The 12020-nt window shown below is 38.3% G+C and overlaps 1 protein-coding gene across 1 annotated transcript; it reads right to left on the bottom strand.

Annotated features, from left to right (window-relative positions):
- Positions 1 to 1647: 1647 nt before the first annotated feature.
- On the bottom strand, positions 1648 to 9853 carry TAF9B (TATA-box binding protein associated factor 9b). The gene is made up of 7 exons (XM_028101446.2): positions 9752 to 9853; positions 9034 to 9115; positions 8372 to 8508; positions 8150 to 8284; positions 7253 to 7328; positions 4415 to 4522; positions 1648 to 3562 (listed from the first exon to the last, which is right to left on the bottom strand). The coding sequence occupies exons 1-7, from the start codon at positions 9800 to 9802 to the stop codon at positions 3402 to 3404; spliced, it is 750 nt and encodes a 249-aa protein (XP_027957247.2). The 5' UTR covers positions 9803 to 9853; the 3' UTR covers positions 1648 to 3401.
- Between the last annotated feature and the right edge of the window lie 2167 nt (positions 9854 to 12020).

Below are 12020 nucleotides of genomic sequence, written 5' to 3'. Positions count from 1 at the left end.
ATGGTTGCTTTAAACCTATTTTGAAGGCTTGAATTTTTAAAAATTCATTTGCATTTTAATTAATACTGTCCCCATAGTTGTAATTTTAAAATGTACCATGTTTCTGCATACCTCTAATGGTACACTGTACCCTGGTATGAGAAGCAGGAATTCTAGTCTATTCTTTTTGTAGAGGAGGCCCAGAGGTGCTACCCAGAGATCCAGCAAATTAATGTCACAGCCTGGCTAGAACTCTAGCGTACTGATCACTTTTTCCCCCCTACTGATTACCTTTCCCCCAATTATTTTATTATGCACAGAGGGATTAAAAGAATTGTATAAACACCCATAAACCTAGCACTTAGACTCTACCACTGCCAGTTCATCCATCCATCAATCTCTGATTGTACCTTTTAAGTACTTTCTACTAGACTCTGCTGCTAGGATCATTCCCCATTTATTTGGGTCATTAATCCAGAAAATGAATGGGGAAACACAAATAGCCAAATATTTGAGTACCTGCAATATGCTTAGGACATAATGGAGGAAATCTAAGAGTATTAGGTTCTGAAGGAATTTACAACCTAGTTGAGGAAGATAACATATAACAACTTGTGAGCGTAGAAACTAGAATAGTACGAGGATGTGCTTCCTGATTTAATACAGAATTATGAATTACTGATAAAATATTGCGAGGAGTTAGGCATAAGTGTAGCAAATTCAGTTTTAACCTCCAGATGATAGATGTGTATGCCTGTACAGAGAAATTAAAATCTTTGTGTCATAAACTGATTCAGTCTGTTAAGCTCAGTGTTGCCTGCTTCCCTTGTTTTCCTTTTTATATCCAAAGCTTCCCTCTAGCACATGATACAAATGTCAAAAAGGGGTCTAAAATGAGAAGACCCCTTTCTACCTCAGTCCCCTAGCTACCAGTTTGCCTCTTTAGAAACAGCCACCCTAAGACTGGTTTCCTTTGGTCTAGAGCTTACTTAATGCATATAAAAAGCATATTTTCATGTGTGTGTATACATATGAATTAAAATATATAGTAGTATATTACACACTGCTTTGTACCTGCTGTTCTGATTAGTGTTGTCTTTCGTAACTCTGAGTACTTCCCTCACTCTGGACTCCTTAGGATTAGTGTGCATTGTTTTCTCTTTTCCCCACATACTGGTTGTATTCCTGTATTCAAACTCAGATCAAAAACATTTGTTTCCTACTTGTAAAAGGAAGAATTTGGGACCACAGTGTCCCCACCACATTTACCATGAGTACCTCTTTTAAAAAATTCCACCAGGAAGCTGGAGGACAAGAGCTGCCTTAAGTCATTCTAGAAGCTATATTAGGTAGACATAATTAGGGAAGGGAGTTCTGCAACTGGCTGACCTAGCAAGTTGCCTCAGTTATATGTACAAATTCCTACCAAAGACAGCATGTGTTTTAACAGATTTAAACCCATATTCATTTTTATTTTTGCTTTACTATGAGTCACGTGCTGATTCCAAATAAAAGCAAGCAATTCCCTGATTTATAATTAAGTCACCCATTAAGTCTTAATTGCTTTTTGGGCCTCAGAATTACTGGGTCTTGTTCATCTTCCTTGAATCCCTTAAATCAAAATTGAAAGATAAATGGTAAATTCAATTTTTTATTAATAATCTTGGAACAAATACATTAACAATTTCTTAGTTATAAACCATTTTACAATTTCGAAGGAATTTTCACATATGCTAATTAAACCCTCACAACATCCCTGTGAGGTAGGCAGGGTCGGTGTTATTTTCCTATTACTGAGAACTAGGCTCAGAGGTGAAGTAAGGTCACATAGTTGGTAAATGATGGAGCCAGGACTAGAACCTAGGCTTTTTGACATGCTGCTTCCCTGAGAACATTCAAGTAATGATATCCTATGCTATATAATGAACATTTTTCTCCTATGGTGATCAGATCCGTTTTTGTAAGTTTGATACTACCTTTTTCCTAATATTCAAAAACACTCAAATGGTGATGAGACAAGTCTCTGTCACTGAACTCTTTCTCTTCAATGTATCAAGCACCATCCTAACATGCAACTTTCTTGTGTTACAAGTTTTGAGGATCCTTGGCTATAAGTTCTAAATTATGACATGAAAATTTATTTTAGAAAATTCTGCAAAATTCCTATATTGAGTGTGTCAGACTTACTTAAAAACAAGCCTATTTATATTTTTGAAAGCTTTGAATCTTTCCCACCAAGATGTTTAAACGTGTATAAATGGAAAATAGGGACAGGTATTTAGCAACATTACTGGGAAACCTATGCACAGTACACATAAGTGCAGGTCACATTACACCAACTTGTTTTTGTTGTTGGCCTTCTAGAGGAAGGAAAACCATTAGAGAATTTTAAGGTCTGATCCCATCTATTGATATCCAGCAGGGTTCAAGCAGTAGTGATCATAGCATATATGTATGTGGTAGAAAGGAAAAAAAAAACACTTGCTCTTCAGTGGTTTTTGCCTCGGTACAGTGTAAATACACTTATCAAGGCAGATCTTAAACTATAGCATCTCTGTTAAATTTAGAAATGTGAAATATGGTGGCATTATCGACTTGGAATATAAGACCGTAACTGACCCCAAACTACGTGTCAAAAGGAGAGTAAAAGCTCAGCATGAAAGGCAATGGATAAAAACTCAAGTGCTCTGGTATGGAGAGAAAAACAGCAAAGCAAACTTTCAGGCGTGTAAAGCAGGTTTTAAAAACAGGAAAATGACACTGAACTGTATTATCAGGAATTACATGTTCTTAAACTCGAGTTTTGGCCTTCTAATTAGGAGTATTGGGAGAAACTTGAGCCTGTGGGGAAGAGGTGGTACAGAAAATGAATGGGATCTAGAAATGGGTTGAGGACATGGGAGGTTAGGGATCACCAAGAAACAAATACACTCCAAATTTAGAATCCCTTTAAATCCATCCTTTCCAAAAACTACTTCCTAAAGTTAGAGATTTGGTCAGAAAAGTTGGTGAAAACAAAAATTGTGACTATTTTACCTTATAAAAGAAAGTAGTATTTAAATGTAGATTAGAAATTATGCTATTAAAGATTAGTCCACTGATGAGGCTGTAGAAACTTGAAACTTAAGTGCTGTCAGTGATATATGGCAGAAAACTGCTTCCAAATATAAAATTGTCATGGTAGAATTCAACATTAATCAAAATATTCAGAAACAAATACTTTTTTACTTGAGCCTAATGAAAAAACATTGGTATGCTTACCTAAGATACCTGTTTTAAGAAAAAAATTAAACTACTGTGAAAAATACTGCAGCTACATTTAAGTTTTCTAAGATAAAACTTGAGAAGATAGAGAATATTCTAGTTCAGTATAATGGGCTCCAAACCAACTACACGTTTGAAATACATCTTGATTGTATTCCTTACATAGTATCATTATCATCATCTTCGTGTTTTCTCTTCAATGGGTTTGATTCATTGGCCATGTTCTGTGATGAAACCATGTTGGTGGTAATAAGAATATTTTTGGGCCCAATTATTGAAGGATTAATCAGAACATTTTGAACTGCAGTTGTTGCAGGAACTGTAAAGAGGAGAAGACACCCTCAAACTGAATTACCCAATATTCAACAAGGCTAAATAAAATCCTAATAATTTAATAGCATGAATTGCAACTACATCATAGAAGAAACTTTGGTATTCATGCTACATTAAGAGTTGAATAAAATTTTTTAGTACTTTAAAGTACTTAAACTAGTATCTAGTACAACATTAAAATTCTGTTTTTTTGTTTTATTTTGTTTTTAACTTAACCACCTAAAATTTTAGGTAGTACCTAGCCATGGGAAGCAGTGCACTGGACTCATGGAACATACTAAAGGCACATGTTCAGGGTCAGGAATCACATTTCCCTTATCATATAAGTAGTTTACTGTGTACAGTTAGATGTCAGAAGATGTAAAATTGAAATACATGCAGTAATAAACTATGCTGTAACAGAATTCTACTTACATATTATCCCAACTTCATATGTACCCTTCCATGAAGTGAGTGAAGGTATAATTATTTGATGTACAAGTTATATTATTTCCTTGAGCTTTTACCCCTTGCTTTTCCCTGAAGATGCCTTCGATTTGTGGACCCCAGCTTCTTTTAATTCAGTGTTGTTTGAGAATCTGATGGTCATACTGAATACTCTCCCTCCCAAAACATTACATATATGTAAAATCTCACACAATTTTAGTGGGCTCATAGACCCTTCTGAAGAACCCTGATTTGCAGCATTACTGCCACCTTCCTGGTATGATACTAAAACAACTCTTGCTATAGGAATACAAACTGTTCTATAATCACAAATTATTCACAAATTTTAAAATTCAAAAAAACTTCAAAAAAGAACCACTTGAGGCCCCCCCACCCCCGCCCATCATGTTACCTGATTTGACAGGTGTGGACTGAGAAGGTGGAATCTGCACCGTAAATCTTTGGCTTGTCACTGACACTGGAGGTGCAACTTTATTTGGGACAGACGTTTGCGGGGCTGCTGTGGTTGTAATTAACAGACCATGTTAGTTATAGGACTTCATATGGGTTCATATTCTGCACTCCTTAGCTTAACAGAAACTACCTTCAAAGCACAGGGAACTAATGAAAGGTGAGGAAAAAAATCAGAAATAAGCAAAGTACAAGCTCAATAGTTCAGATGCTAAAAATTCAGGATAGTACAGTGGTAAAGAACGTAGGCTCTGGAGCCTACCTTCTTGAGTTTGAATCTGGGCTTTATCACGTACTAGCTGAAAGTCCTTGGGCAAGTTTAAATTTAATCTTTTAGTACTTCAGTTTTCTCACCTGTCAAATGGGACAACAGTACCTATTACATGGGATTCTCGTGAAAATTGAAATAATCTCTGTAAAGCTCTTCAAATAGCATCTGACTCTGAATTTTAGCTACATGAAGTTGTGAAATTGAGTGTCTAAATGAGCTAGCAGAATAAAGACCCAAGTTTGCTATTCCTTATGTTGGGTGGCATTTTCAATCTCCGTCACTTACTGAGAATTAGAAAATGTCTACTAGGCTTGTGAAACTAAGTCAACATGCATCTAACAAAAGCCTATCAAACAGACCCTTTTAGGGTGCCCAGGTGGGTGCAAAAGTCATTCCTATTCTATACCCAGGTACTTTTTCAGAAAGGGATGTTGTAGATAATTTAGTCTAAACCCCCCCATCTTAATTCTGCCCATTATTCCTGGTACAACTCAAATACCACCCCATTTTATAAAACTTGATTTGCTCAGAAGTCATTGCCTGCCTCTGAAATTCCCTTGCCATAGTATGAGAGCCTTTATTAGTGTCTTATCTCGTTCACTAAATTACAAGCCTTGTCTGAGACTTTTTTATCCTTAACGAGCATATGGTTTTTGTGCCTTATTCCTAATGGGCACTCCACAAATTTTTGCTTAATGTATAAATTTTGCAAGACTCAAAAAGACATATACTGACATTATAGCTATAGCTCTCAAAAAATTTATGGAAACACGTCTGTTCCTAGTTTTTCCTTTGGGGGTGCAGGCTTTCCATATATCCCTTTCCTCGGAACCAGCAGTGTGCCCAGGGAAGAGTTGCTGAAAAAACTACAACTATCCTCCCTAGGGACAAAGAGGAAGAAAGCCTGAATGGGGGAAGAAAGCTCAAAGGTACCCAGGAATTTGGTTTTAGTGCTTTCTCTCCCCAACTCAGGAGGTGGGGCCTTACTCTAACATATCTTCATTCCTAGGCAAGTTTTCTGCTGTATTAAGGGTCGGTTCAAAGAATCTGATGAAGCTTAATGAAACAGTATTAGGTATTTTGTCGAAATTCACAATAGGTAGATGTTTTCTTGGCCATTACCATAAGGATTTGCTAACATTTAAGTATGGAGTTTCAGCTTTAAAATTGAACACGGTAGATACTCAGATCTTGAATGCTTTATAAAATACATTTTTTTAAAGTTTAAAACTTGTATCTTTAATACTAGAGTTCAGCAGCTCCCTCATTCTAGATTAAAAATCTCTAAAACATGTATAATAAGTGTCTAACAGGGATAAAAATCACAACTGATAACTAAAATTGGTTAACTTGACAACATGTGTAACAGATTACCACAGCCTAGAGTTTTTTAAAAAACTGGTATTCACTAAAGTAATGAATCCACAGATAAACAGTATATGACCAAAAAGTTAGACAAATTACATAGGCAAATTTCTGTCCACAAAGGTCACGTGCAGGTAAATTAGAAGTGTACAATTAATATTATACCAGGTTGGTCTTAAAATGTTGAAATGAGAATATGAAGAGATTATCTACACACTGCAAAAATCAAATGCTGCTTACATCTTACATTAGAGCTATATGACATCTGTAGGACTCAAGTTATAAACCTAAGAGCTAAAAAAAAATCAATACAGGTCAAAGAGAAGGGTTATGTCTGAAAATACTTTATGAGAAATCCAGCAGGAATGTAGGACCAAAACACCAGGAAATCTAAATCCATTTGCGTTTTATCACCTAAACAATAAAATTAAAAAAACATAACGGTTTCTAAATACCATTCTCCATGCAAAGGAACCACGGCTCTTTGGAGAAGTGGCTGGTTGTAGGACTGGGGTAAGGGAAATTAGGATGAGCTTAGAACATCTTGTACCAGAAAGCAAGAAATGCTCAAAGAATGACGGAGCCCTGTCACAAAAGGCACAGGAGACAGCCTGAAGGGGCAATATAGTTGATAATCAATACTACTATTCTTGAAAAGATTAGTATTAAAAACAATGATTTTTTTCTTTGATAAACTTAAGCTTTTTGTACATTTTATTTTATTCTATTTTTTGCAACTTTTTGTACATTTTAAACTTCTTTTGGTTGCATTCTTTTGCCAGTTTACCCAGAAATTTATTTCCGATAATAAGCAGGCTACTGCCATGAGTGTTTGGCAACTTGATTTGTATAGAAGGCAGAAAGAACACAGCTTAAACTTTATGGTGCCTAGTTTATACCAACAACAATGCTGGGTAACGTCCAATTCTATACTCATTTGGGATAAGATACTCCTTGTGGCTTTCTTATTTTGAAATCTGATAAAATAATGTTTATAGTTTTACTAGAGGACGAGCAAATGTTATCAATGGCAACACACATTTGGGAATTTCTGACTCAGCTTTTGACTTGGATTATAGTTCAAAATGAAGTGCCGAGGCACTTCTTTACCAGACAGAAAAGTCATTTCATTCTCTCACTTACCTACAGTAGGAGTGGAAGGTCTGCTACTAACAGCACCAACACTTAACCGTGGTACTAGTCTTCCCTGGTTAGGTCCCTAGGGGATTTAAAAAACTTATTAATTTTAATATTGTTCAGATCTGACCCTTACACTTACCAGGAATGAATTATTAATGGTAACCCATGGCAAGAATGTCCTGTTTCTGTTCCATTAGTGTTCTAAATCCAACATTTAAACTAGGGTCTTCACAAGCATATATAGTATAAACAAAACATATATCTATATAAAGGATATGAGTACACATAATATAAAATTGTATATAGTATTTAAGTTTAGGGTAGAGTCTTATTTGGGGATAACAGCTAACATCTTCATGATTTTCAATCTTAACTAGTCAGTATCTTAACCTAAAAAGAAAGATACTCTTACAGCAGAATTTCAGACAACAAAGGCAGCTAGCTGAATGTGGGGAGAACTTTTTCAGTGGTGGGGGAGGCTTAGGTCATATTTCAGAAATTGAGTCCAATTCCTGACGGTATACCATTTACTCTGTTTTAAGGTGCCACAAAAAATGATAAAATGTAAATACTGGGAGTTATGAGACCTGGGAATCAGTCCCAGCTTTGCTACTAATTCCATAGATGAATTGAGGATCAGTTCCTTGATGTGAAAATTAATTGTTGAGTTAGATGAACACTAAAGTTCCTTTTTGTTCTAACAATGTTGGATCTTATATTTTGTATTTTAACATACTAGCTAATTGCAGAGATGGTATTTTCAAGGCTATAAATTTAAAAAATCCTAGTAAATTATCTTAGTCTTTAACCTACTAATCTATCTACAGGAATTTGCTTTTTACAAATTTCCCCTAACACATCTCACCTTTTTAAAAAACTAAGCTGACCACAGATTCTTACCTTTTTAATTAAGGACTTCAGCCTATAGTTTGGAGCTGTTAAGCAGTATCTGTCAGGTGGCAGTCTGGGTCCTGCGTATGGCTTAATCAGTGGTAAAGGGGTTTGATTTTTCTGCCTTGCAATATCCAGTAAAAACTAAAAAAAAAAAAAAAGAAAAATCCTTATTAGAACTACAATCTAAGAAAATTTTATGTAAAATGAACTTCAGATAAGTTTGCTCACATCTCTCGGAGGAGGAGAAGTAAAAGACTGATCAGCGCGACACTGGATTGCCAGTCTCACATCATCTGCATCAACATTAGGTTTCTTAGCATGGCTTGAATAAATTTTTGCATCATCCAGAATTGTAGTCACATATCCTTTAAGAACAAAACATTATTAAACATGAAAACAACTTAATGGTTACGGTCACCTTTTTTTTTTTTTTTTAAAGATTTTATTTATTTATCTGAGAGAGAGAGAATGAGAGATAGAAAGCACGAGAGGGAAGAGGGTCAGAGGGAGAAGCAGACTCCCCGCTGAGCAGGGAGCCCGATGTGGGACTCGATCCCGGGACTCCAGGATCATGACCTGAGCCGAAGGCAGTCGCTTAACCAACTGAGCCACCCAGGCGCCCACAGTCACTTTTCTTAATGGGAGGTTCTACTAACTTCTAGAAAGTTTATGAATTTTGGTTCTATGATTGTCCTATTTGCATGGCCAATTTTAAACAGATACCACAGTATAAATACTACTGTCCCCTTAGCTTGAGCTCCCTTTTTACTGCTTTAGGCTGAATTCTATGATAGTAACTGTTCAAGCAGTTTAGTTGAAAATGTTCTTACAATAAAACAATGTTTTCAGATTCACAAGTTAGGCAAGTTTTTGGTGTTTTGTTAACTTACGGAAAGCAAATTCCAACATTTGATTTATAACCCTTGGTTCATACTCCGTAATTCCCATATCCTTCAGGATTTGTGCCATCACCTGTGGATTTGAATAAAAACGCCAGATGCATAATCTAGGTACTGGAAATCAAGACTGGACCAAAGGTAGTATTTATATTTATGATAAAAGTTCCCCCTTCTCTGGGCCCCAGACTTGTACTCATATACTTTTCCTCTCAAGTGAGTGTCGGGATCACACCAAAAGCCGTCGTAATCTCTCCTGAAAACTTTTTATTTTTTGGCGGGGGCGGGGGCAAAGAGAGAAGAAAAAGGCCCGGGTTGGCTTTCCCATCGGGAAAGCTAGGGGAGGCTACAGCTGGTTGTCATTTTCGGATGTGGCGATGGGGGAAGCTAGCATCAGTACTCTGGACGCGAGAGTCAGGGCTCACAGACCCGGCGAGACGACAAAGCGTATGGGCCCCAAGGCCCAGGAGACAAAGCCGGGTGGCTGGACTCCGCACTCTGGCGGGCCGCAAGCCTCCCCCTAGTGGGGCTGCCAGGGTTGCGGGAGAAACGCCCCGGGGTCCAGGGCACCCCCGTATCCCACTCCTTCTGGCCGCCCCGATTGGGCTGAAGCGGGTACGCGAGCCCGTCCGGAGGCCCTCCGCCAGGGCCTGCCTCCCAAGACGCCAGCCGCGCCGAGCTTCATGCCCCGCCTCTCATCCTTCGCACTTACCAAGGCATCTCTCGGAGCGTTCTTGGGAGGCGCCATCTTGCCGGACTCCATGTTATCCTGCCGCTCGTCATCCGGGGAGAGAGGGCTGCTAGCTGGCTCCTCGCTCAGGCTCCACCCCTGCGGGGTGCGGAAGGCGGGGTTAGAGCGCGGCCCCGCGGGCTGTTGCTTTTCAGCTACTGCTCAACGCCGTGGAGTCGGAGGGCAGCAGGGCTAGCAGTGGAGCCAGCCGCGGGCTCGGGAGGTTTGGAAGAGACGGGTAAGTCTTCCCTGAGGAACCCTCGGCCAACACTTGGAAGAGCCAAGAAGCTCGTCTTCATAGAGCTGTTCCCCGGTAAAATGTACCAAATGGGTCACCCTTGTCTTTTCTGGGACCCCTCTTCACACTTTACCTGCTGCTACTCTGGCCCCTTCCATTTCCCTGCAATGCCCGCAGGGGCTCCCTCCACCTGCTCCTGTGATAGGGTTGCCTGGGTAAATAACAAGTTAAATTTGTCAGATCAACGACGAATACATTTTTAGCTAAAGTATATCCCCAATACTACATGGACTATACTTGTCTACGAAATTATTTGTGGTTGATCTCACATTTAAATTTAACTTGGCATTCTGTATTTTTATTTGCTAAATCTGGCAACTCTACCCTATAGCCTGCTCTCCACACAGCAGGCCTTTGGTCGACTCTCATCATGCTCAAAGCCCTGTCATTGTCGCCCATTTCCTACTGATGAAAAGCTTAAAGCCTTTGCGGGCCTGCAAGATTCTCTGCTGGAGCCCCTCCAGCCTTGTCCCTGAGTAGTTTCCTCTCTGTCCCTGCTGAGGCCTACCCAGGGCTGTCACTTTGCCTCACAGATGCCCTCCCCTCCCCAGTTTCCACGCAATAACCTGAGTGACTTTCAAAAAAAACATGGATCAGTTAACCATCTCTGGCTTAAAGTGTCCCAAAGAGAACTCTTTCTTATTCCTCCACAATCTACCAATGCCCTAGTGTTCTCCATCCCAGAAAGAGGCGCTCTGAGCTACCCAGCCCAGAAACAGCAGTTATCCATGTTATGCACCCCTCTCCCCACAATCCACAATCCACAATCTATAGCAGGTCTTATCAGGGCCACTTCCCAAAGTCGCACCATGTCTAAATGTGCCTCCACATCCTTATTCAGTGCTACCACGTGAACAGTCTAAACCCAAACATCCATACTCACCAAGACTACAGAAATAGGTCCTCGCAACAGGGCTACCCCACATTCTTCACACAACCAAAGGGATCTCTTAGTCATAAATCACATAATTATATTCCTTTCTTTAAAACCCTCTAATGGCTTCCTTCACAAAACAAATTCATACTGATTTGTGGGGGTTAGCAGACCCTTCAGTTTTGGGCACCAGCTTACCTCATCAGGCTCATCTGAATCAGTCATCCACCAGGCAGCCATCTTGAATTTTCAGCATGTCCCCGAAGAACTATGTGTTCTTAACACGTTTCCAGTGGGAAACGCAAGCACCTTTCTCAGCTCACTCTGAGCAATCACTGTGTAAGACTAATAATGATTTTCTCCCTTTGGACTAGGTAGTACATGCACAAGGTACAAAGTTCTAAAAATACGTTTAAAAAATAAGAAAAAGAAACCCTCTCTGGCTTATTCCACCTACTAATTTATCTTTCACAGAAGGCACCACAGTTTACCAGTTTCTTGTCTATGTAATTTACAAATATTACCTTTTTTATATTTTGTTCCCCCATCCAAATGGTACTGTACCGTTGGGGTGACCAACCTTTAGAGCGCCAACACAGGACACAGCTATACTAGATGAAAAGACTTTTAATACATAATAAATAATTGTGCAAAAGTGTTATTATTTTAATATAAAAATATGAAAGTAGATGTTTATTTAAAATTGTTTTCCTGTATTACTTTTCTGTTACATGCTATTATTTAAACAAAACAATAGGACTAGTTAACAGTTAAACAATTAGTATTAATAGTAGGACTAAGTAAATACTTTGTGTGAGAAAATATGACTGTTTTTCATATTTCTGTCCCCTGTTACAGCAATTTATTTTAATTCTTGAATATTTAAATTTTATAGGTTGTAGTGTATATTCTTAATATACATAAATGTAAGACTTTTAAAAAGGAGAATGTAAATATAATATGTATGACAAGTTAGACATATCTGTTGCCCATATTTAGTAAAAAATAACAGTGAAATGTTTCTTTTGGCTCTATGGTACAGTAAGATATTTTTACTCTTTCTGTTTCTTTTCCAATAA

The sequence above is a fragment of the Eumetopias jubatus genome, unplaced genomic scaffold, assembly GCF_037043125.1.
Source record: "Eumetopias jubatus isolate StellerSeaLion01/CBP00866 unplaced genomic scaffold, mEumJub1_p1.0 scaffold_11, whole genome shotgun sequence".
NCBI classification, from domain to species: Eukaryota; Metazoa; Chordata; class Mammalia; order Carnivora; family Otariidae; genus Eumetopias; species Eumetopias jubatus.
Note: the sequence above shows the minus strand (reverse complement) of the source record. Positions and strands in the feature narration are given on the sequence as shown.